At 39.6% G+C, this 26,549-nt stretch overlaps 1 protein-coding gene across 1 annotated transcript; it reads right to left on the bottom strand.

Moving 5' to 3' along the window:
• Window positions 1-7,371: 7,371 nt before the first annotated feature.
• Window positions 7,372-25,961, bottom strand: PCGF6 (polycomb group ring finger 6). Its single transcript, XM_054382344.1, has 10 exons — window positions 25,494-25,961; window positions 24,160-24,259; window positions 22,598-22,694; window positions 21,906-21,961; window positions 21,017-21,076; window positions 20,299-20,407; window positions 18,170-18,197; window positions 16,265-16,363; window positions 11,676-11,762; window positions 7,372-7,428 (listed from the first exon to the last, which is right to left on the bottom strand). The coding sequence occupies exons 1-10, from the start codon at window positions 25,959-25,961 to the stop codon at window positions 7,372-7,374; spliced, it is 1,161 nt and encodes a 386-aa protein (XP_054238319.1).
• Between the last annotated feature and the right edge of the window lie 588 nt (window positions 25,962-26,549).

The following is a 26,549-nucleotide window of genomic DNA, read 5'->3' as shown; positions in this document are numbered from 1 at the left end:
CTGTCAGGACCCTGCCCATTTTGGATCTGATGAGGAACAGTCTCCACTTGGCCTTTAAATCACCCCTTCAGGCACAAAGATATGCTGGGCTTGCAGGAGGCTCTCCCTTAGAAACATGTAACTCCCTAGGGACAATGACTTGGGGCCAGCTTCCTCATGGGTCCCACCATGTGGAGGCTGAGCTTGGCACATTGCTCCCTTTAAATGGGACAGAAGCATGGACAGGTAGCTTGATGCATGTTGGTCATTGTTATGGTGGCACAGTGGACTTGTAGCACCCACCATCCCTCCCCTCCCTCCTCCAGCAACAGGTGAGGAGCTGGCTGGGACTGCTGCTCAGCTGACTCCCTGGGGGACATGGGAGAGTAAGAAAAACATGTTCACTTTGACTAGTTTCAAGGACATAGACCTTCATCTACTATCAAAATCCATGTTTATCCAAACTCTACCCCACTCCTCAAGCTGTAGCTGCCCACCTTTAATTGCAGAAGCACAGAAATAGCCATACTGGACTGTTACCACACCTGGTGTCTGGTCTGTGAGCCACTTACGTTTTAAACTATAAGGAATGTTTCTTTTCTCTTTGTCCTAACAGCTCTCTGGTTTTTGGCAGTGATAATCTGGGCAGGCATGCAGGGTTTGCTAGCAGCACATGCAGAGCAGGGAACTGGTGCATCAGAGGTGAAGACATCACCATGCCATAGGGCACAGCACCTCATCTGGTGTTGCTGGCTCCAAAATGACAGGGTCTGCAGGGCCATTTGTTTGGCTGCACAGTAGTCAAACGAAAACTCAATGCTCACATTAGCATCATGCCCCAGCTGGTGCTGGGAAGCTGCAGGACTCCAAACACCAGCTCGCAAAGCATTCTTGTCTCCACTCTAAGTGTTCCAACGTGTGCCAAATTTGATATAGCATTTACAACTATAGGTTTCCTTCAATGCCTTAAAACTGCCACTGATTGCTTTTGCAAGAGCCAGAGACTCTGTGTGCGTGTTGTAGTGTGTCAATGCCCTGGCAAGGTTATCATCAGAGACCTTACTGCCCTCACAGTGGTGCCAGAGTAGTTCCTGGAACCAGCAAATTGTTTGCTCACTCTCTTTCCTCTTCTATTGTAAGGCACAAATTAACGAATAAAAAGAAAAAAAATAGTTATGTGTATCAAAATGAGCTGTTTTTTTTTTCCTTCTTTGCTTGGAAACACATTTCAGTGTCTGTCCTGCAGGTGGTTTGGTCCCCAGCAGTCTCTGCAGTCTCCCACAAGGAGCTTGGTGTGGGGTGTGCGGCTGCTGAAGTGTGCTCCTGGGCTGCAAGGCAAGGCTGGTCCCACTGATGGCAGCAGGGCATGGCTGGGTTCCACTCATAAGTGCCTGTCATAGTGGCCTTGGGTCATAGAAGAGTTCATCACTGGGTAGCCAATGGAACAAGGTCTTCCATGGCCAAGTGTACCCTCATTTGCCTGGAAAATGGACTCTGTGGCTTTGATTTGCATCACACCCCTGATAGGTGAGTCCCAAAATACCTGCCATTTCTTTTCCACCTTGCCCGCATGCTCAGGGGTTAAAAATGGCCTTTGTTTACCTTCACAAGTGAAGATAAAGCAATTTACACAACAGCAGATGGAAGAAGTGAGGGTGCACCCCATCCACCTCCCAAGTAACCCTAGTGGCTAAAGATGCCCAGAGAGCTGGCATGACTGGTGCTGGCATATATTCAGAAATGCTCATACTTGCCAGAGATGTGCCTGTAGACGAGCACATGGTGGGCAGGAGGACATGGAATAGCACACGGCAGGCTGCTGGCTGTGTGGCCTCACTGACAGCAGTCTGCCCCACACCCCCAGGGACACGGAGTGACAGTCACAGGCCTCTCTGCTAGTGCTGCAGGCCAAGAGCAACACAGACACTTCCCTTGACCCTGCCACACTGGTAACCCTGGGGGCGATGCCCTGGCAAGGACACCGACTGTGAGGTGACACAGGGGCAGAGGAGGCAGTCCTGTGGGTGGGTGAAGCTAGGGGCACCTTTTGGAAGCAGGGGAGGGGCTCAGGGCATGGCTAAGGTAGCACATCCCACTGGCAGCCTCCAGCAAAACAGCACAGATAATTGGGAGCACCCAGGCAGAGCCTAGGGGACTGGAACCTGCAGAGTTAAATCCAAGGCACTGGAACAAAGAGCCAGAGCAAGCAACCTCCAAATATCTCCTGGCTCAGCTGTCAGTTTGGAAATGCAAACACACACCATTCCTCCCAAACCACAGGGGAAATAAAAGGCAGATGTGACTCTGTAGCTAACATAATAGATTCTGAACCTCAAATACCCTCCAGCGCTGTTTTCTTTCCATCTCTTGAGTATAAGCAGCCTGACCTGTCCTTTATTCCCAGCACAAGCCTCTATCAAGATTCTTGCTTGCTCAGCTGGTTGGATGATAGCAACAAAGCTGGGAATGTTACTTTGGTGATACCCATGTGTATGGGCTGCAGCTGTGGAGGTGAGCAAAAGAATCAGGGGGAAGAAAAGGCACTGCTTTAGAAAACAGCTGCTTTGCAATGCTCAGCTCCAGAAATTTCCTCCATTTCTGTAGCTCTGCAGCATTTTGTTGCTGTCTCATGGTGTTAAGCCCCAGAAGGGGTAGAGGGGAAGCAAGCAGGGAAGGGACCTGGGCAATTAGGATACACCAGAAAGGACCAGGTTGGATTTTACATCACCTAATGATTTTGATAGTACCTCTGCTGGACCATGGCCCTGTAATTTTACAGACTCTGAGATGTCAAGCTTCAAATACCCTCACAGCAGCAAGTCATTGACCAACCCAACAAATGCTCTCCCAGGACTAAGGGTGAGCTGCCCCCAGCTTTGCAGCAGCCTCCCATCTACCCATGCCCAGCCTCTGGAGGCAATGCCAGTGCTGTCACACCTTGGCAGACCACTGCTGCTTTGACACAAACACATTGTTGTTACACTAAATCAAACCCCAGTGAAGATGGTGATACAGCTCCAGCAATGATTTTGCAGCTGCAAAGCAGCCAATCAATATTGCATTTCACCTCATATGAGTTTACCATTTATCTCCCAAAAATCAAACCTGACCCATTCAGTGATTAAACCTGTACCTATGGCAACTTTCTGAAACCTCAGCAAATGTAAATATCTGATGACTCATTCAGCAAGGGTCTCTTAAAAGATGACATGAGTAAAATTCAGCTTATGATCACCTTCCTGCTTGCCTGAATGTCCTGGTACTTCAAAATATGCTTGTTCTGCTGTGATAGGTAATTGCTGAGATAATGTTGCAAACGATTTATTCCCAGCATTTTACTTCTTTTTTTTTCCTACTATTTTTTCCCTGTAACCATAGCTAGTTCAGTCTTGAAGTACCTAAACATTCTGGCTGGCAGCTGGTGCACTCTACTGAGCATGCAGCATGTTAGAAGATTCACAGGGACAACATGACTCTGTTCCCTTAAAAGAAAGAATACAACTCTTATGCCTCTGTTAACAGGATTGCTCTCTACTGGAGCGAATGCCTTCCCTCATCCTCCATGAGGTTAGTGCACACTGAAGAAAAGCAGAAATAAGAGTCACCAGTCTTGAATGATTTTTCAATGAAAGTCATTGGTTGGGTGGAACTTGAGGCATAGGAAGTTCCAAGCAAACATGAGGAAAAATTTTGTCACTGTAATGGTGGCAGAACACTGGAACAGGCTGCCCAGGGGGGTTGTTGGAGTCTTCTTCTCTGGAGATATTCAAAACCCACCTGGATGTGTTCCTGTGTGATCTGGTATAGGTGATCCTGCTCTGGCAGTAGGGATGATCTTTCAACATCCCTTCCAGGCCTTATCATTCTGTGATTTCACATCTATGGAAAAAAAAAAAAACATTAAGTGTTCTCCTGGCTCATGTGTGCCACAATCTGGTGGCAGTGCAGGGCAAGGCTGGGTGCAGTATTGGTATTTTGGAACACAAAGTGAGAGTTACACATTGCCATTGCAATGTCCCTCCATTTAGAGGGCTCAGCTGCACCTTTCACTTGATTCTTGAATCACATCTTATTTCACAAAATCTGTATTAAACACGAAGAAAACAGGCAGAACATAACCACAACATGACTCAATGCTCATGACCTGATGGTAGCTTGATTTTGCATTTCTAGGAACTCTTGACACTTGGGCTCAGTCTCCTTTTGCCGGGAATGAGCAGATTTGTAAAGCAACTCAGAGTTATGCTGCAATACAACAAGTATTTAGTTAGGATCTGTGTTAGCTGTGACACTGCTAAATAGGTGACCAGAAAATAAACCCCGAATCATTTCAAATAAAGAAACAACAGTGTCTGTAAAATAATAGACAAATCCAAGCACACCTTCCCTCACTTCTTAAATTCGAGGATGGCTCTCCCATGAGGGCAAAGATGCCACCCCACAGACAGTACGTTGTAACAGAAGATCTTCTATCATCAGGACCAAAAGTGACTGGAGGAAAGCCAAGGTTAAAAGGAGACCAACAGAAATAAAACAACAGCAGGAGAGCTGAAAGAAAGGTGGCACATCTTAAAGCAAGAAGACTGATTATGCGCAGGAAACTGCACGGCCCACACATCAGCCTTGGCAACAGACAAAGGTCACCCCTGGTGCATGCTGATGTGCCCCAGGGGGTACTGCAGGCAGGGGAGCAGATAAACCATCACTGCCTTCAGGGTATGCTTTGAGCCAGAAGCCTTAGCTCTCTTCTTTAAGGTGAAATAAAGCAGGAGCTTCAGCCAGGAAAACTAGGATATGTTCTCTGAAGGCAGGTGAGGAAGAAATAAAGAGAAGTGGACAAATGGGAAATAAGAGGTCAGTAAGCATTCATACCAAAAACATCATGGGCAACAAATCTTCAATCCTCCTTCATTAGGTCACTGAAAGAATGAAGTCTTGCCTATCTGCATCTCAGCTGGCATGTGATTTACCCTACAGACAATCTCTCTAAAAACATTCAGATGCCCCTTGTGATTTTTTTTTCCTAAAATATCAGAAACTGACACTTACATCAGAGCCAGTGGCAGCACTGCTGTCCCAAGCCTATGCAAGTCAGCAGCATCCTAAAGTGACATTAATTTGAATAAACTATCAGCTCCTATACAGCTGCTAAGATTTGCCAATAGGCCCTGCTGTAGATGTGAAGTTCAAACCTGAATTAGGGGAGAATCTGCAGTGTGAAACATGAATATACTAGCTTTTTTGTAAGCATAGAGCTATACATAGAAAATAAAATAATAAATGATAATGAAACAGGAAGTGGCAGTATGAAGAATATGAGCAAGAAGCCTTGCATCCAGCCAGGACAATCAGAGCAGCAAAGATCTGTCTCACAGGGCACTTGGTAACATTAGCCATAAACTTGAACGAAAATAATCTAAAGGTGAAAAATATATGGAAAAAAATATGTATGCATTGACAAAAGAAAAAAAGGAGTCCTGTAGTTATATGGAATCATTTCCCCTGTATCTGTGTTGAAAAATTATCTTGACAACTTTGAGCTATTTCTCATTGAAATCTTCATTAAAAGGAGAGTCCCAGAAATCCCATGTTGCTCCAGCTAACAATATGGCAGTGAGCTCCAGCAGAGACCGTGGTATTAAACTATCCTTCACTTATTCAACCTTCTAATTGAAAACTCATTCTAATAACCCCAGAGAACATACAGCAATTTCAGAATCAACTGCTATAATTTTGAGGCTGACATTGGGAGTATGGCACAAAAATACGACAGCTGAATTTCAAATTGGCTAAAATAAAGTTTATTTTACTGTTACAATATATACTCTCTTCTGAATACGACTCACAAAGTGTTTACAAAATAATCTCATTTTCTGGTGCATTTTAGACACTACTTTTATACAAACTTTAAAGGTAAAATAGGAATTTGTAGCTAGAAATGCTTTTGTTACATCTTTTAGAAACATCACAAGAATTACTTCAAACAGGACTTTTATCTCACGGTGTCATCTTCACGGATGTAAAGACCTGAGGAAGGATTCATGAAAGTTTTTTTTTTTTTTTTTATAAACAATGTCAGTCCTCTTAGGTTGACAGTGAGCAAGTGCATCTGAGATAATTAGGTGTTCTGAAACACCTTACAAAAGGAATCCCTTCCCTTTCTCCACACTGACTCTAGGGAGTGGAGGGAGCTGAGTGCGTAACCGTAGCTTTCATGAATCCCCACACCGATGACTTAGTATGCAGCAAGATCATAACACACAAGGCTCTGGTCCTTAATGCTGCACAAGAAACCATGGAAACCTCACACAGAACAACATTTGAAGTACTTGAAGTTGTCACAAAACCTATGATTTTAGTATGTTAAAGTTACATAATGTCCTCTCTGGATCTAGTAGTAACAGCCAAGTACTATATTTCTCAACCTTGGTTTCCACTAACACTAACACACATTAGAAAGAGTGGAAAAAGCTACCATTTTCATGGCTGCTAGAAAGATATGTGCTAAAGTGAAAGGACTTATGCTCCTGCCAGTCAAGTCAGTTGACAGATTTTACATGAGAGCAGAATCAGGCTGCAAGTTATTTTGCAGAAAGCAAGCAGGTGGAAAGAGGTGCTACTTTTTTCTTCTCTTTCTTTTTTTGTTTTCATGCATAGTTTAACCAGCTTACAGCCAGCTCATCTCCATTAAGATTAGAGATGCATGATCTACCATTTGGTATAAGCTAAACTACCAGCAAGTATATTTCCAGTGCAAAAAAAAAAAAAAAATTGTCTTTCTTCAAGAAAAACAACTAAATTTAATGCTACTTCTCAAAAAAAACCCCAAAAAACAAAAAACCCCAATGCATATGATGTGTGATTTTCTTATTTTGGTCTTAATTTCTAACGATACCTTCCCCTGCCCAAATCACATCCAAAGACAAATGTTCATAGTACACTTTTTTCCCAGGCAGATGACTGTCTCCTCCCCATAATAAATTATACTGCCCCCTGAAGATTATCCCTGAGAGCACTGTGCTAGTTAGACACTTAGAAAGCAAGCAGTATCTCACAGCTTAGAGGAAAAAAGGCTGTTCACCTTGTGAGATCTTGTGGTTTTAAAAAGGTAGGAAAAAAATGCAGCTACTCTGAGCATTGAAATTCCCTGAGCTGAGTGAACTCTGAAGACAGTAACACAAAATGTAGTAACATCTATAGCCGTGCTTACAGCAGCTGTAATTTCTGACAGTGGTAAAATCAGATGTTAAATCACAAGCATCCAGCAGTTACTGGTGGTTCTTTTCACTTGCTTCCTGTCACAGGAAATACAACGGCCTTCTTTGGTGAAAAACAGCAGTGAAGAAGCTTGATGACTTCGGATTCTTTTGCCTTCTGATATTCTAGCAATCTTTAAGTTATAGGTAGTGGAGATACTACCAGGCCATAGTGCAGTACAAGTAAACCATCCTATGGAGAAGAGAAAGAAACTGTATCATCACACCACCATCTCCATGAGACATTTTGTCACCACCTGGTGTAAGAGTTGCTGCATGGCAGAACCTCCTCTTCTATCTCGTCCACCATCTTACACCATGTCCCTTCTGTATGGCAAATGCAAGTTTTGAAGTATCAAGGCAAATAATTACATTTCCTCTCCTCTTTGAGATGGAGAAGGGTGTTACTAGAAGTAAAATCCAGTACTTTTATTTTAAAGTTATAATGGAATTATCCTCACACAATAAGCTCTCTTTTATAGCTTGTGCTGCTTTCCACATGACATTATGGGGCAGAAAAAGCAGTACTTGAGTATTTTTGGAAGATGCTGCCGAAAGCTGTAATGGAAGGGCCTAAATTGCTATTACACATTTACTAAATAATGAATGCAAGGGATAAAAAGCCCAAACAAAACCTTTTAGTTTATTAAGTCATGTTTCTCCTCTTCTGAGTTTGCTCCACATAGTAAAATACTGGAACAGCTTGCCCAAGGATGTGTTGAAGCCCTATCCCTGGAGATATTCAGGATCAGACTTAATGTGGCCCTGGGCAGCCTGATCTAATTGGAGGTGTCCCTGCTCACTACACTGCAGGGGGGTTTGGACAAAATGATCTTTGAGGATCCTTTCCAACCCCATGCAATCTGTGAAATTTAAGTTCACTTGCTCTAGATGAACCTGAAACATCACAGTATATACATCTTCTGATGTTAAAAGAGCAGCAGCAACAAAGTGCCCTGTTTTCCAAATTCATTATCTTCACAAGAAAAATACTTCCACAGCAGATATGTGCTACAGGACCATGGTACTTAAATTTTATCTCAGCTGTCACTGCTTAGCTCAGGAAACCAAAAAAAAATCCAGCAGCATTGGGTTACAAAGAGACCATTATAATCTGCAAGACCTCTATGCCAAGGACACAAAGAAGCTACTCCTTTCAGCTTTTCCCAGGTGTAAGCTCATTATAGCCATCAGTGACACAGAGTTCTGAGAAGGCCACTTTCAGACAAGTGAAAATAACTACCAGCTTGGGTCATGTGGCATTTCTGCTGCAAAGGGGAGGAAGGCAATGCAGGGAAGAAATTACATTCCTGTGTAGTTATTAATAAGCTTCTTTCTTCAGCTACTTGATCAAATTCTTAATTACAAGCAGATCTCAAAGGTCAGTACCAAAACTGAGAGCCTTTAAAAAATTTCTGTGTCTTTGATGCCTCCTTGCAGTATATTCCACAAGTTTGCATTGTTTTAAAAATAAGGCTAATTGCTTGCTTTTTTAAAAATCCTGTGCATTATTTTGCCCTAAACAGAGCCTAAAATCCTATTTCCAGCTAATTGGATTCAACCAACCACCCACTTTCAGAAATGTTAAAATATCTTCAGATCTACAAAATCTACTCCTGGATTTGTTTTAGTTTTCTATCAATTACTCTAAAACTAACCTGTTAACACTCAACCACTGCAATTAGTTGCCTATGTACTCCAATTTAAACAACCCTAACAGGTTACTATGGGGCCAGGATCAGGAATATTTATTTTACTATCAGATCACACTTATCTTCCTACACTTGTTGGAAAGGCACATGGTTATACAAACCAGCTAAAATCCTGCTGGCTTACACCTATAAGAGACTTCAATTTACTGAGTCTCTAAGGTATCACTACACTGTATGACTCAGTAAGACAACCAAACCAAACACAAACCCAAAAAAACCCAGAAGACAACATCCAAAATCTTCATAAAACAATCTTGAGCATTTAAGAACCATTTAGGAGGAATAAAAGCCCCTAAAAAAAAAAAAAAAATCACAGTGATTATGGTCCAGAAAAATAAACCACACAAAACACACATTATGCTGCACTGCATTGGAAGAACATTCCAACGTAAATGCTGTCAAAGAATGCATGTTAAAAATCAATGCTTTTGCAAAGAAAAAATTATGTGCATTTTTAAAATCACTTTTGTCAGCAAAAAGGAGTAACTGATGACATGAATGAACTTGCAAGTGAAAAATGTGATTTTCATTTCAGAAGAGCAGATATTTTTCTCTTCTGTACTGTGACTGTACTCATCTATAACAAAAAAATCCAATGTTTATTCCTTTAAATTACTTTGTATCGTCTAAGTAGCTACTGAAGCTATTCTCCTAGCATGAAGCATCTACAATGAAGCTCAGAAACTGGCAAATGACAACAGCAATTTTGACGGGTGGCATCCTAGTGAGAGCTGTCAGGGGCATTCCAAGCTCCAGTACTGGTTTGGAAAGGTTGGGATGTTTTGATAGTACAAGATGCCCTTGGAGTTTAATTTAAAATCCATCAAATATTCTTCTGTAGCTGTAAGCTCACTGAGACAGGACAACCATGCCCCTCATTAAATTTCAGGTCTCGATTAAAAACAAAAAAACCCCAAGCAACACAAAACCCCAAACTCTTACCATTTTTAGACTTGACCTATCTTTCCCCATCCCTCCCCAGCTAATTATCTAAAGACATTTTCCAAGGCTTTATAACCTCACAAATGCATCCTCTTGAGTTCTAAAAAATAATGTGAAACTATAAAACCCAAAAATGTCACAATTCTCTCAGTATCAAAAAAGCAGCAGCTGTGGTTTATTTGCAATGTTTCTACTGTAACTATCTGGCATCCTAAGAGGTTGTGTGACAAAATGATGAAAAATTAAGGATGAACCTGATCTTTCACATTTCCTGGCAAAAGTGGCTATGAAAGAACAAGACTTCACAAAGATATTTTTATTTTTCTGTTTGCTCAATAGAACAGGCTTGCATGAATTCATCACTAGCATAAAGATTTGTAATAATGAGACTTGAAAGACCACTGGAGAATGTATCCTGAGACAACTTGTCCTCTTAGTGGAGTTGCTGACTTTTACTTAGCCACTAAATATCAATCAGACAGACCCAATTCTGACAAGAAATGAAAGACACTAGGCTGATTCATTTCTGACAAGAAATTAGACAGATGCAGTTTTCCTTAAAGTGCTTCCCCAAGAGCATTTTTTATTATGAAAAGCTTACATATTAGGATGGAAGCTTAAAAACAGGTACATTTGTCTATACCCCTGGAACGAGAAATAAATCATCCTCCTGCTAGTTACTGAAGCTTTTAGCAGAGGGCATTTCCATCACTAGGTGTGGATTGCTGTATTTACTTACAAATGAAATCATTTCAGTGGAAGCAAGTTTGTTACCACTGCAGTAGAAGCAAATTTGTCACCACTTCCTCCTTTTTTTTTATCCCCTGCTCCCCTAATTGAGTTAGGTTAGATTCTTGTTTCATACTATATAAGCAGGTAAGACTTCAAGTTGGGCATTAAGCCTCACAGATTTTTAACACTACCACAGGTTTTTAAAACTTGCATAAGTCACATCTGCCTTGACTGTGGGAACCTTCAAATTAGGTACACAAAATGCAATGTCCAAGATACCTTGAAACCAGCTTTCCACTTCTTGCCCCAACACAGAACCCTTCTTGTAGCATAAAAGGGCTCAGCAGGAAATTTAAAAGACTTGATCTGTTTGCACATGTACAAAGAACTGAATTTGCTACTACTTTAGTCCTTTTGCCATCTGCTTAGCTTGCTTTCCAAATGAAGTATCACTCTAAAACCTATTTCTTTCCAATGTATTAGATCAAACCTTAACTTTTCTTGCTTCCAAGTTTATAGAGTAATATACAGTTCACCATACATCATGATTTTACATCTGTATCTTATATGAACTGGGCAGACTACTTAATTGTTTTTGCTGCACTTCTGAAATGGTGTGACCTTTCCATTACAAAGATACTTGAAAAAAATCGCAAGAAACAAAAATTTGCTGCTGGCTCTGCAAATAAGAAAGCAAAAAGACAGTAAGTTAGCAACAAGAAATAGTTGGCTACACATTCATGTTGTGACCAGGATCAGTATAACATACATCAAGCATATTAATTGCATTCATTACTCTGTATATTTGGCTTGTATTTTTATCAGCAAGTTTATTCCTCTATCCCAATCCCAAGGCTAGCCTTATTTGAGATGCTTCAGACCTTTGATTTCTTGCAGAGATGCAGTTGCCAGCGAGGGGAACAAGTGATACTTCTCAACTCTATTTACACTATTAAAAATGTCTTCAGACAAGTTGGTGCTACCTGCTATTTTAAGGAAGAAGTATTCCATTTTAAAATAGAAACCCTGGACAAAGCCCAGCTGCCACATGTACCTGCACTGCACTTTCTCCTATGGCTTGACGAATTTCCCTCAGTGTCTGGTAGTGTTCCAGCAGATGATCACCGCATATTATGTCCACCTGTGAAAGAACACAAATATGGTCAACTTCAGCCTACCTTCAGACTAGCAAAACAGTATCTAAGTCCTTTAAATTTGATTACAAGAGTTTAAATCTAGCATACTAGACACTAAAGCCATCTGCACCTTTGTTATCCAAACATATTTAGCACAATTGCACTGCCCTAATGCCTCCCCCCCCGTATCTCTGACCTGGGGCTGGCTTCTGGAGCCGAGAGGACAGTTTATTGTTTCATTCCAAGTTTGGCATGTCCACTGAAAAAAAACCTGTTTAGTTATAACTGTCATGAATTTAATGTGACGTTAGATGGTGTACTAAAAGAATTCCACAAACATCCAGTCATGTCTCAGTTGCAAAAGACAGCAAAGCTGTTTGCGACTGAGAGAAAATGAGCCACTGCTATTCTCATTCTTACACTGAGTGAGAAAACACCTGAAAGAAGTCTGCTTAATATGACTGTTTGGAAGTGTTTTAATAGAAAAGAACCACTCGCTTTGTGCAACTGTCATTACATCACACAGTCCTCCTTCAAAATGCAGTCAATACTTCTGTGATGCAAGGGCATACTCAGCAATTCTAAGCAATGTCCTCTACTGCGGCCCAACTATGTCAGTGATGTCTGCAGTTCCACAGGAGGCACTTTCATTAAGTAACTGTCCACAAAGCTCAGTAAATTGGTGGGGAAAAAAAAAGAAATAATGAGGTATTCTGAATTCCTTGCCTTAACAATTATGAAAAATAAGCTCCTCTATAACATTACTATGAATTTACTGTACATAAAGTAAATTCAGTCTCTAACACTCCAAATTAGAGCAGCTAACACAGCACCATTTCTCTGTCAACTGTAGCTTGGTTACATTGTCCTTATGACCAATTTCTAGATATGGAAATTAGAGGGCACTCATCTGTGAATTACAAACCTCAAAATTGAAGTTAAGAATGTTGACAATGAGCTATCCCACAGCTTTCTGCAAGGAAAACATCTAAGCTCTGCCATTGCATTAGTCAGGGAACATACTACCATATCATAGAATCCTTTAGGCTAGAAAAGACCTTTAAGATCATTAAGGCCAACCATTAACCTAACATTATCAAGTCTCTTGCTAAAGCACATCTCTTAGCATAACAACTATCACTACATATTCTTCTGTATGGTCACTTTCCACTACAGGATGCACTGGGTGCTTCAGCTTTGTACTGCCCTGGATTTATGCTCTTCAGCAAGCTGAGACACCATCTCTCACTTGTTCTTCATTAAAAGATTTAGGAAAACTTATGCCTCATGTTGGCATACCACATTGTTCTGCGATTTGAGAACACAGGAATTCTATTCCTTTAGAGGGTCAAAAAGGGCTAAGTCACTTCACTGTCTGTATAGTATGAGAATGATATAGCATATTCCACTTTTAGCTTCTAGAAAGAAACTAGCAAGTAAAAACTAATCTGGATGTTAACACTAAATAATAATTAGATATTGATCTGCATACACACACACACGTATATATCAACATTTGATGTATTTAACACAGAACCCAGAAGAGATTTTTTTTTGCAAGCCAGTTACAGCTATTTCTGCTAGTTCCCCTGCGTTTTAGCCTCTGTTGTTTTTACTGCAGTAAGGCAAACATGTCCTGCAAGAATTTTCACAGCCTCCAACCAATGACAGAAAGAATATTTCACTGAGACCTTGCAATTAGAAATATATATAATGCATAAAGTTAATTGCTGCCCAAAGCACAGAGATCAGATCAGAACACCAGAAAGTAAACTACAGTCAGCTTCAGTGACAGCAACAGACAACAAATGAAGTCTTAACCCTTAGATAATCTGAATCACAATCCATTTGCAAACTCAAACACAGAAATCTGAAAATAATTGGAAGCCTCAGACTACAAAAAAGTACAGAGGCAGTGGTTTCAAAACTCCATCTTAGTCTTCTCTATACACTGTCACATGAGTCAGATGACGTACTTCACATTTTTCGTTAACCTCAGTCCAACCCACTTGTGTAGGACAATGAAGAAGGGCAAATATTTGACTTAATCTCTTTGTGTGGAATGCTAGCAAACAGGTCCAAGCACAGTCAGGTTCAGAATGGGTACCATGCTTCCTATAACTTGGTTACTAAATTAGGTCTAACAGGGATTGAGTAAAATACTCTCAAATAATATTTTTGCAGATTGTTAAACTGATACTCAGTAGGAACTGACTACACTCACAAAATAATCACACCTATTGTCCTTACTAGAAGTCTCAACAACGAAATAAAAAATGCAATTCATATACTGAGGAGAAAAAGATGAAAAACTCTGTGCCTTCCTTACAGTCAAACCTTATTGTGGCATTATCCATAGATAAATACGTGGAAAAAATATTGCAAATGCAGTGCATTATAGTTCAATGGTGTCTGAAATGCTTGTTTCTGAAAGAAATTTCCTACCTTCCCAAGGGAATCCAGCACTTGGACTCTAGTTCTAAGTCGAATGCAAAAAACTCATGACATTTTATATGAAAACGGATTATTTTAGGTAACGAAGAACTGGCAAGGGTTAGAAATCAAGGCTAAAGAAGTAATATTAAGAGGAAAAGCTTGTTGTCCTAAGTTAATATTTATTTCTTCTTTAATATACTTTGGGGGAGCCTACAGGAAATGAACCATTGCAGTCCTCAACTCCCTTCCAAGTTTCTACAACAAACTGCAAAAGCAGCCAAACACTCTCTACATTTACATTCTTTGCACATATGGCTTAAAATCTGTTTCCCTAAATTCTTCTGCCTGTGCTGATTTATGTTCAGATTCTCCCTAATACTGTTTTAGAGTTTCTGTTTTGTTAGTCATTGTGGGAAGCTGGAGTGAGACACGATTCATTAGACTTATTAATCTTCAATGACATATCTGACATCTCATTTTCTGTGTGTTTACCAACAAGCCATCAGCTTCAGTTCTGCATATTGCAAAAGTGACAGCTCACTACACAGACTTCTTTAATTGCAAATCCCCATATGACAAAGTCAAGATACGCAAAACACTTCCTGCTTTGCTGTCTTGACCTTTTAAAAGCAAGCCTGAATATCTTCAAGAAATCAGCCCTGATTTGTGGCAGAGCAATTACAACGGGAAAAAAAAAATAATCACCCAAAGGACCTGACTGCAGAAAAAAGTAGATTTATCCTTTCCTCCAGCTAGACAAGGCTTGCACAGAAGAGACCATGGAGATTAGAATTAGCCAATGATTGTGCCCTATTCCTGGATGCTAGCAGAGATAAAAGCAACTGGATCAGAATCAAGCAACATCTTGAGAAGGAAGTCTATGAAATCATCGGCTTTTGAGACACAGGAACGTTTACTCTCAGTGGATATCCTCTCTGATGAAGTCCACACAGAAAGTAACTAATGGGGGAAAAATTCTCAAGTTATCTCTATTAGATGGTCTCAAGATTGCAAAAACTGAAAGACACCCAACATAGGGACCTAGCTTGACTTTCAAAGGTGGGTATCTACAGTTAGCATTATGATTGTTTAGTGGTCCTGAAAACGGAGTTTTAAGTAGTACATCAGACTTTCAAACGAACAAATTTCCTTCCCCTCAATTAGACAACAACTCAATTAACGTGAGAAGTTTCTCTAGCTTCATTTTTAGAATACTTTTGTTTGTTCAGAATATCAAGTCACCACCACCTGAAAGCTACAGACACTCGTTTGAAAAGAAACCAGCAAATGAAAATATGTTACTTCCTCAGAACAATAATTTATGTCTGATTTGCTTTGTCACCACTGAAAAGTGGTGTGAGTACTCACTATTGAGGCACACAGTCATGCTGAATTCCTTCAGTTACTGCTGTATGAAAACACAGCCTTAACTCCAAAGCCAGGCTCAAGGTCCACTGTCTGCCTATTCACATCAGTACTGGCTTAATTTACTGATAATTGATGACGTTAACAATCACTTACACATTACAGAACTCGTGTTGAATGGTTGCTGAAATATACTGAAAGCAGGTTTGGCATGCAATTCCTATCTAAATGATAGTTAAAATGATTTTGTGTAATCTTCTGCTCCTTTGAATTCTTATTTGGAAGCATGTGCCAACCTTTGCATTCCTACCTTTCATTTCAACAGATCCATCCATAGCATTAAGTCTTTCTTAGCCCTCGTTTGCTTCTTCAGAAGCCAGTTAAATTTTACTGCTATTCAACTTCTTCCTGTCTGCCTTCACATTCATACTTTCCAGTCCATATACTCAGTTTTATCTTTGAAATACCTTTTGGTTTTGAATTTCACCCCCTGAGATCCTACACGGAATATTGGAAATTATATAAAATAAATTATAATGCAAATTTAAACAAGCTGCAAATGAGTTTCAAATATGTCATTCTTTAATCTTTACTTCATAGAAAAAAAAAATCTAACATTACTTCTAGGTGTTAAGAAACAATGGAAATGGTCTGTCTGAAGCACAGGTATTATGCTGATCACAGCAGAGTTGTGAGAGTGGCATACCTGACAAGTAGGGTCCAGATCCATTTTTCTTCTGAGGAATTTCTCCACATGTCCAATTGTTGCCTCCCCTGAAACACGGACAAACTTCTTTTCCAAAGGCTATAGAGAACAAATGGAAGATTTTCAGACAATGTCCATTTTAAGCCTCCATCCCTTGTAAATGCTGAGCCAATAACAGAAGCCAAAAAACAGAATGACACAGCTTAAAGTTTTAGACTCTCCTTGGATCTACTTCTAAATTGCTTCATAGGAAGAAGACTAAAGATGTTTTAAGACTCCAGACTCAAACTTCCTGCTGTTTAAAAAACACAAAAATAACCATCTACTGACTTAAATCTTATTATTGAAGCACCAAAGAATATTTACTATTAATTTTGCATGGAATTTAGTATTACTCATCATTTTAAGAACTTCTTCCTCCCGCAAGCATTTCCTCATGGGAAACAAATGAACTATCCCCTAAAGTTTTCTTATTTTCCCCAAATCAAGCTTGTGTACCAAACATTATTCAGATAACCAAACCATGTCATTTTATAATGCAAGGAGCTTAAGTTCATTAGTATTCTAGAAGTATTATGAATTCATCTGCAATCAGCTTATCTGCCCATGAAATTCCAGAGTCAATTAAAATATGCTACTATGAAGAACACAAGGGTGAGACTGGTCTGAAATAATTTCTAACTGCCTTTTCAGCAAGGACTGCAATGACAAGGCATATGTTACATCAGCCTTAAAAATTTTAATGGGTTTCTCTTCTACAGATAAAATTTTAAACAGCTGACTGGTGATATGGGCAGCTGAGTAAAGATGCATAGAGGCAGAGCAGATGACTGCGTTCAGTGTGATAAATGGATTACCTATTGCGTCAGTTAATTGGATTTTTATATTGATTTCTGAGCAGCTGTGACTTGCTATCCAGGTTCATCATATTCCTTCAGTTTGAAAGAAGGGTCAGAGCATTGTGGACTACCCTTGAACCCAATAATGAATCTAACCATGCATCCATGATAACTGTGGGCTTGGAACTACAGTTTGATTTATTTGTGTACAAGAGCTAGAAGTGACGGTCAGACCTGATCTAGGCAACCATGCTGCTGCAAGCTTGGTGATGCTGAATATATGCTTGCTGCATGTATAAATCACAGGTTTTGGCCACAGACCTTGTAAACTGTTCTCTCCCTTCCATCCCCACTTAAAAGCTGGAAACTTTCATACATGAAATTCAACATCTAGTTCCAAAAAATAAGACAGATAACCAAGCAATTAAGGATTATTTGCAGCACAGAACTGTTCACTGCAAATAATGGTGAGCATGCTTTCATCTAACTTTAAAGTGAGCAGGAATACTTATGGCTTAAAAAGGGAAAAAAAAAAAATAAAAACCACCAAAACAAACAAATAACAAAACAAAACAACAACAACAAAAACTTATGGAAAAAAATCACAAACACTCCTTAGCAATATTCAAGATAAGTATTTAAAAAAAAAAAGGCAAAGTATGCTTCTGAATAACCTACAGAAGCTTTCTTGAGAAACTTCTTCAGAAACCACTATTTTAGATAATGTCTATACCTTTGTTTAGGATTCCAATAAAAGGCATATAGTAGTATACCTTGTGGAGAGAGATGGAAGAGTAACAAGCTAGAATCACCTAGATAAAATTTTGTCATCATTCTCCCACCAAAAGTTTAATTATGTATCCTCAGAAGCATTTTTTTTTCCTGTTCTGTGATGCTATACAATAGTAAGTTTGGAAGTATGCTGCAAACAAAGGTTGGTTTTTACTATCCTGATGAAAGTTCAGGCTTCACTCAGTGTATGAAAAACAAACTGCATTAAATACATTCAGGTTATACACTATTTCTGAAGTAAATCATAAGAGAAAAACTCAAATCACATCTGTACCTTAAAATTCCCTGTGCCTTCATCAGCTCTGAAAGAGAAGAGTAACCAGTCACTATTGTGAAGGTTAACAGTTGTTAACATCCTCAAGCTCTTTATTGCAATAGTGACTTAATGATTTAGTAGTCTGGTACACTGAGCTTATTTTCCAAACTAGGCTCTTCCTTTCCTTAAACTCTAAAACATGAAATATTATTAGAATGAATTTTTATGTCTTCATCTTGTATTCTTTATCTGGTACTCAATTTGTTTTGTCAATTTATGACTTCAAGACTTGTCTACATGAAATGGAAAAAACCCTCAACACATCCTAAAGCCGTTTTTAAAGACAATAGAACACTCCTTTTCATAGGAATAAGTTGTAACATTCATGCTGCTGAAACACCCACACATCATCATCGATATTCGGAACTTTAACAGATAGTACCTAAGAAGTTGCTGACAGAACATACCCAACCACTGAAGTGGCTTTCTAGGCCAGCTGTTGGCCTTCCAGACTATTTATATCACAGGATGAATTCTAATGCTGTCTAGAAACACAGGAAAGCAGCTGGTGTTTCTCAGGAAGGTGAAAAACACACAAAGGTGGCAAATGACCAAATTCCCAGCTGGCTTCAACAGAGGTTCATTAATACGCACAGTCTAACCATGTGATCATCTGTACTACTCCATCTTGTAGAGCAATGGACAAATTTCTCAATTAAGTCAAATTAATGACATTTCACTATTCTTGCATTGCATTAGCAAGGACACACATATGAGAGGAAAAAATGTAGTATTTCATTGAACTGGAAGAAGGCAACAACCAAACACCATTATAAATTGACTATATTTCTACTGACCATTTGACACTATAAACAAACGTATTTGAAATAATTTGCACAGACTACACATTAGCATGGCACTGCAAGTTACTGTTATTGAGTATCTACACCTCTAAATAAGAGTATGTACCAGCTATCAGAGAACATTAAGTAAATCACCAAAATCTGCCACTGAATATTAAAGCTACTAAGAGACAAACATAGAAAAGCTTTTCCACTACAGCTGTCATTTTCTTTGATACAGTTCCACAGCCACAGGCAACTAGATACTCTAAAGACACAATGTAGACAGCCAGGCTTTCAAAAAATAACAATTTCTGCTGGCAAACTCAATCTATTCCTTTATGGAAAATGCTTTATTAATCTCTCTATGGATGGTATTCGCACAATATTACCTGCTTTGCCAACAACACTGGAATGGAAGTTTCATTTCAAACTATTAGAAAAGCAAATACAACCACACAGACTCAAAAGTCATCTTGTTTCACTGCCTATGTATAGTAGTTCTGAGGTCTAAGCTGTCTGACATTTTCCACTCTCTTTAAAACAAACAAACAAACACCACAAACCTGAGAATCACAGGAGGGCAGAAGTCATGAGGAGACTTTCACGGTGGAGATCTAAAGTACTTTCACTACATTGACTGCAGGCTTAGATACAGTTTGAACTCAATCTATAAAAGCTTTGCTACAGTCACCAAGTCTTCCAACCTGAAAGACTTTCAGTCCTCTAATACTCTCTTCTCAATCACTAATATAGAAATCTGTATATGTTGAAAGCATTAATATTTTTCCTTCTTGTGTTCCTATAAACAACTCAAGTGTTTGGGTTGGATTTTCCCCACACAGTCCATGGCTAAAAGTGACTCCTCATACAAAAGTTTCAGCATAATTCACTGTAACTGTTACAAAGTTACAAGCACAGTACTATCTCCACATATAATATTTAGAACACCACTGCTCTTGTCAAGTCAGCATTAATGGTACTGCCACCTACAGGGATTAAGGAAGTTCAAGACAGGTATTTTGCTATTTAGTTTACTGAGACTATGCTACCTTCTTAAAAATAAAAACATGTAAGCTTTAAAACTACACATTTTAAGAAGCTATTTTCATAGGAAAATATCTTACAGATTTAATCATCTGCATGATCTAACTATGCATAGTTGACTGTCACTCTTTGCACTGGAAGTTAAACCAGTTACTCACTGCTATTTGAGGAGGAAGAAATGCACATTCAATAAAAACCTAGCATGCAGTTAACAGTCCAACACATACAAGCAGCACTCTCACAACATACACAACTCACCCAATGAACTCCAGAAGTATGGAGATGTCAAGCTCTGGTGGGATCCGGAACACAGAGCCCAGAACTTTTCGAGGTCTTCCTCTGCTCACTGGAACTGGCTGTGGGACAGCTAAAATATTCAAATAGCCAAAATGCAAACACAACTTGAAATAAAAGCAGTATAAGACACTAACATGTGCCAAGCAAAACAGATGAGCTCATAAGGAAAAAGAGCCCATGCAATTCTATTTTTTTTAATTACTAAATAATTTTTAATAAATTTCATGCTGTGTATCTGAACCAGCATTTTATTAGCTTTCAACATGGCACTTTCCCAAAGAGCTCTTTATTTGATAGTAAGACAAAAAAAATAATTAGAATAATCCCTCATCTGTCAAGAGACTTTGAAATTCTTATTCTTACTCCTTCCTAACATCTATTATTTATGAAGGGCCAGAAAATTTTAAAAAACAACACACACTTTATATACATTTCCTGTTTGCAGGCAAAATACAGCGTTTTAAAAAAAAAATTCCAACCATGATTTTAAGTGCTGCCAGTTCCATTTAGTTTTGCAATCTGTGAACTGTGACAAGTTATAATAATCATGACAATCAAGAATTCCTTCTTTCCAATGGGATGTCGTCTTCAGTTATGAGCTCATAGTTGAAGGAAAACCCTTAAGAATAAACGGTATAATAAATATTTCCTTCATGTCCTCAAAGCAATTACAGCTCACCTGGTTTGGGCACTTCTAATCCTCTTTCCTTATAGAAGTCATGCATTTGTTTCTTCTCTCCTGAAAAAAAAAACCCACAATAGAACAGGTTGGAATGTTATTTTAATAGAACAGGTTGGAATGTTATTTTAGATGCTGAGACTATCCATACAGTTTCCAATGGTCTGAGCAGTAAAAACTTTCCAAGTTCCTACAGATCTTCATCATTAGTATTCCATAGGAGGCTAGGACAGTTAATATACCCAGACTAAGAGTTTTTTAGTAAAAATTAGGGAAAAAAAAAATCAGAGAAATTGGCCATAAATCATACTGAAATAGCTGCAAAAACTTCTTCTGTCACAGCTCCATTTTTATAATCTATATATATCCACTAGATGTGGATATTTTATACCATCTAAAGTCCACATGTATACACTAGATGTGGATATTTTACTCAGTCCACCCATGTGGACTGTGCAGATCCACTGGTAAATAACATGAGACAGTGAACACACTAAAATCAGAGAAATAAATATGGCAGTGAAAGAAAAATAAAAACACTTGAGAGAATTGATCCTAGTAAACTTTTGTCAACTGCACCACATGAACTTATTAGATGGAATGGTATTGTCTGTACTTCTACAAAAGTATGAGGCATGGCTAAGGTATACTATCTAGATGTTTATCTGGATACAGTGATGCCTGTGTTTCATGAGACAGGGTATACACCATTATCCATAACAGTATTTAGCAGCCAGAAAGATGCCAGTTGTTACAGCTAATTCATTAAGATTTGTAAACAAACATTACAAAACTATTTTAGAGCCCATAATAGAAATGGGGCTTTAAATTACTCTCTTTTCTGTTGAGTCTTTTCAATCTCTATATGGTAACAAAAAACCAGACTTACTTTCTTCCAAATTGACAACTAATTTATAGACTATGTCTTGCAGCTGCCGGTCCAGTCTATTAAAGAAAGAAAAAAAACCCAAAGTGTCTTTGGTACAATACAGAATTATTTTGTTGAAATTCTAAGAGACAGCAAATAACACCATTGAAATGCGACATACATAGACAGTGCAGCAAATCCATATCTGTCTAAATTCATGTCCTGACAGCAGAGCTCCATATCTGTCTAAATTCATGTCCTGACAGCAGAGCTCCAACAGAAGCAGCAATTCAAAGCTAAAAGCACCACCCTTCAAGATTTCATGAACAGTTCGAGAAACCAGACCTCAATATTCAGAGTTAATCAGTATACCATGCCAACACCACTTTGTGTAAAAAGGAAATCAAAGCAAATAGTTAAGATCTTGTATTACCTCTAGCACTGAAAAAACCACTTAAAAATACCCAGGGAGGAAGGTAAGAAACTCTAGGATACAAACTAGATGGAAAAAAAAAAAAGAAAAAAGAAAAAGAAGAAATTGAGTATCCTTATCTTCACTATTGAGATGAAACTTAATAAAGAACACAATATATTTCTTGAAACTGTTCCTTCTTTTGACATAGGAAAGCACAAGTCTGCAAACCAAAACATTTAAAAGCAAGCAGCAAAACTTGAAAAAATTATACCCATGAAAGTGGCATGAACTTGTTTACCTGATATTATAAAGGGGCTGTGTCTGATGGACGACGATATTGCATTTTGGACATCTGTTGCTATAGTAGAAGTGTCTCACTATGCAGCTTTTACAAACTGTAAAGAAAAGGAACCCCATAAAAGCCACATACCCATTATATAATAATATCTGTTTAAGCAAGAAGAGCAACTACATAAAGACTTCTCAAATAAAAAACTGTCAGAAACAATATGAAGCAAGTTGTTTAACTTTCAAACTATAGTAAACAGCAGGTCTCTTCTTGGTACAGGATACAACACTCCCAAATATTCAATTTGAATTATACCTATGAATAATCCCTACAAACAATCCTAATCCAACTGCAAAGGTAGGGTTCAATGTTGTAATTATGCTACTTAGAAAAGCAGTACATTTAAGACAACTGAACATTGACTGCTACAGACAAAAGGTTTGCTGAGAAGAGCCTCGCGGACATTTTCAGTAGAAGAACCAAGGCAAGGAATTGTAATTCTGCCATTTTTGTGGTATTTTACATGTACTTTAAAAACTTGGAAGGAAAGCTAACAAGTGGAATTATCGAGACTAAACAATCTACTAACTACTGAATCAGCTCTGTATCATTGAATTTTCCCACAATATTTACCAGGAAACTTTTAAGAGAGCACCACAGTTGCACTTGCAACATATATTGTCCTTAATAAGAGTTTTGCTTTTTCCTAAATTATAAACTCTACTGAATATTACATGGTATATAGCAAAGAAATAAGCAGTGCCCCAAAAAAGTGAAAAAGGAATAGAGAGAGAGAGAAAGAAAGAGAGAGAATGAAAGAAAAAAAAAAAAAAAACAACAAGAGTTTTCCTTCTATGTAGTGTTAGCAGATAGAAGGACTAAAAGACTAGGAAGCTAGGGTTCTTAGACTCAGGTAGGAACATAGGTGTGGCTAAAAGCAGCAGCTTCACAGAAAGGGGTTTATCAGTTTTAAGAGAAAATAGTTCTGTTAGCAATGGAGAAACTGTTAACACAAACACAGATGGGAAAATAGCAAGATAACAGCACTGAAACCAGTTTTTAAATATCCATCAATTTCTATTTATCAGATTACAGACTGTTCCACGGGTGCATATAATTCTTTCCATATCTGAACAGGCACTTCCACACAGCCATTTACTGAGTTCTGTGAATTTATATGCTCGTATCAACAACAGCTTAGAAAATTCTCTGGTCCGTTATGAGCACAGCCACTTAACTTTCTTTACTCAGTTGTATACTCAAATTGCTAGAATCTACATAAATAATGAAAACAAAAATAACATGGAAGCTCTATTTGTGTTTTACTTGGGTTTTATCTTTCCCTCCATCATCTTCCCTGTTACCTGGGATACTAAGATGACTTCATGATTGATGGATTTCATTATTTACTAATGCTTAAAATATCTACAAATGTATTTTCCTTAAGGAACAGAATAAATACAACACAGTGACTTCAAACGGAATTATCTTTGTGAAGTCAGAACATCTCAACAGCTGATTTCTGTCTGAATTTGCAGCTAAACTCTTAGAACGACAATAATGATACTTACAGGTGTGCAGGCACTCTGTAATAGTTGTAGCATCGATAAAGTAACCTTTGCAAATGGAACACAGAATGTAAGGGATCAAGTCTGCGAGGTTTATCATCCGCTACAAAGAAACAGTTTGTAAGTTTGAATACCCAGAATAACCACAAAATGTCCTGATTATAGCTTCCAAAATATCACAGCCTTAAACCATGAAAAAAGTCTGGATCAAAACGCTACACAAATGGGTTTTCACAAGATGTCAATCATTCCTCACATACAGCTATTTCTATAAAAACTTTGTTCCAATCTTCTGAATTGACATTTTTGTGAATGGCAATTCAATTTGATTAATAAAGCAAACTGTAAACAACGATTTTGGGGAGAGTTGTTTTGGATAACCCTTTCAACAGCATGTTAAATATATCATCAAACTTTATGTGGATACTTGTAGCAAGTACTTTCATCATTTGAAAATGCTCAGTGAACATGTTGGGGAACACAATGAAGATATATAACTAGTGGTGTCTCTTGTTTCTACAGAGAAATACATATTGAAGCAACGACTGGAATTTCATTGTGCTGAATTCTGCTTATGAAATATATTAATCAGGAATACATACAAGTAGTTCAAGAACACTTTTCCTGTCAGAAGTCTACCATTTCAAAAAATAACAAATTTCTTCTCTAGTAATGAAATCAGATCTGTCTGAAAAAAAAAGTAACACACCAGACTTTTACATTGTTTCCTCTAGTCTCAGGTCAGACTAAGAGGCTTTCTTTCCCTCAACGACATTTCACCCATGTCACTGATAACCGCCCTCGCAGCTATGCCAAGAGTTTGTAAGGGCATAAGCTAAGTGATACAGATACAGCGAACTTGGGTAATAATAAAAAGCCTATTACAATCCACCTCACGTTGCCTACACAGAGGTCCAGATTGGCAACTGAAAGTTTTCAGAAGTCCCCAAAAGCATGGAAGTTGACATCCACTGCTTGCAGGACCTGCCTGTAAACTGCGGACTTCGGCAGACGCCAGGCCTCATCTGTAGGCAGACGCTGCCGTTCACACCCAGCACCCTCCCCACAGCAGGGCAGACTGCCCTCCCCACCGGCTCGTGCCCTCCTCACCCTCCCATCCTTCTCTCACAGCTGCCCTTCGTGGTGCCCCGCTTCGCTCCGCTCGGGGCGGCGGCCCCCTTCCCGGCTCCGGCCGCACCCCCATCCCGGCGGTGGGGAGCGCGCGCCCCCACCTCGAGCTGCACGCGCCCCCCGGCACGCGGGGCACGCCGGGAGCGGGGCCTGGCGCGCGACGGAGCCGTTGTGTCGGTGGCGACCGGTGCCTCGGAGGACGGTACCCTCTCCCTCGCCCTTACCTCACGGTCGTCGTCCGAGTCGAGCTCCCCGTCGTCCGTCCCGAACCGTGCCCCAGAATCCCCCTCGAGCTCCTCTTCTTCCATCTCTTCTTCTTCGTCGTCTTCGTCGTCGTCTTCATCGCCGCTGGACTCCGAGCGGCTTCGCTCGAACTGGAAGGGGAGAGAGCGCGACCCTGAACAGCTGGGAGCCCCCTCCATCTCCCGGTCCTCATCGGCCGGGCCCGCACCTGCTCCATCCCCGCTCGACAGCACCGAGACCACAGAGCCAGCGTCCACTTCCATGTCCACGGCTCGGGGTGGGGGGCGGAGACCGAGGCAAACGCGGGACGGTATGCTGGCCGCCCGCAGGGGACGACAGGAGCGGCAGTCCTCCTTACAGCCCTGCTTGAGCGCGTGCTCCCAGGTGGCGCGGAGCGTGCTGGGAACTGTAGTTTGAGCCGTCAGCGCCATTGCACGGCTAGCAATCTTTATAGCCCGCAGCCTTCTTTTCTCACTTTTTGTACACTCGTCGCTTCTCCAGCTAAATATTAAGTGTCTTGCTTCATTAAAGCACAGGCAAACAATTTGTTACAATAGTGCATCAATCACAGGATACCAGTTTCATTCAAAAAACCTGGGCTTTAATTCTGTAATAGCAAGGAATCTGTATTTACCCAACACCAAGAAGCAATATTAGAAATACCTGGAAAACCAAGTGGCCCCACCAGAATTAATTTAATTCGGAGCAAGACCCTTAAGGGCACAGAGTCACAAGACCAACCTTTTCCATAGGTTGGAAAAGCTCTTTAAGATCAAGTCCAACCGTTAACCCAGCACCACCAAGTCACAATTAAACAATGTCCCTCAGCACCACATTACACATCTGTTAAATACCTCTAGGCACACTGATTCTTCCACCTCCCTGGGAAGCCTGTTTCAGTGCCTGACAACCTTTCAGGGAATAAACATCCAATCTAACCTCCACTAGCACAACTTAAAGGCATTTCATCTCATCCTATCACTTGTTACTTGGCAGAAGACAACCACATCACTTCAACA

This window comes from Indicator indicator, chromosome 7, assembly GCF_027791375.1.
Source record: "Indicator indicator isolate 239-I01 chromosome 7, UM_Iind_1.1, whole genome shotgun sequence".
Lineage (NCBI taxonomy): Eukaryota > Metazoa > Chordata > Aves > Piciformes > Indicatoridae > Indicator > Indicator indicator.
This window is presented reverse-complemented; position numbering and strand designations above follow the sequence as displayed.

Bases quoted from the DNA above. Each gene is read 5' to 3' on its own strand.
- PCGF6 (XM_054382344.1), bottom strand. From the start codon at position 25,961: ATGGCGCTGACGGCTCAAACTACAGTTCCCAGCACGCTCCGCGCCACC. The intron at 24,260-25,493 runs GTACCGTCCTCC...GTTTCTTTGTAG, and splicing joins AGGTAAGGGCGAGGGAGAGG to CGGATGATAAACCTCGCAGA. The intron at 16,364-18,169 runs GTACAGATGTGA...TGTTCTCTATAG, and splicing joins AAGGCACAGGGAATTTTAAG to CCTTTGGAAAAGAAGTTTGT.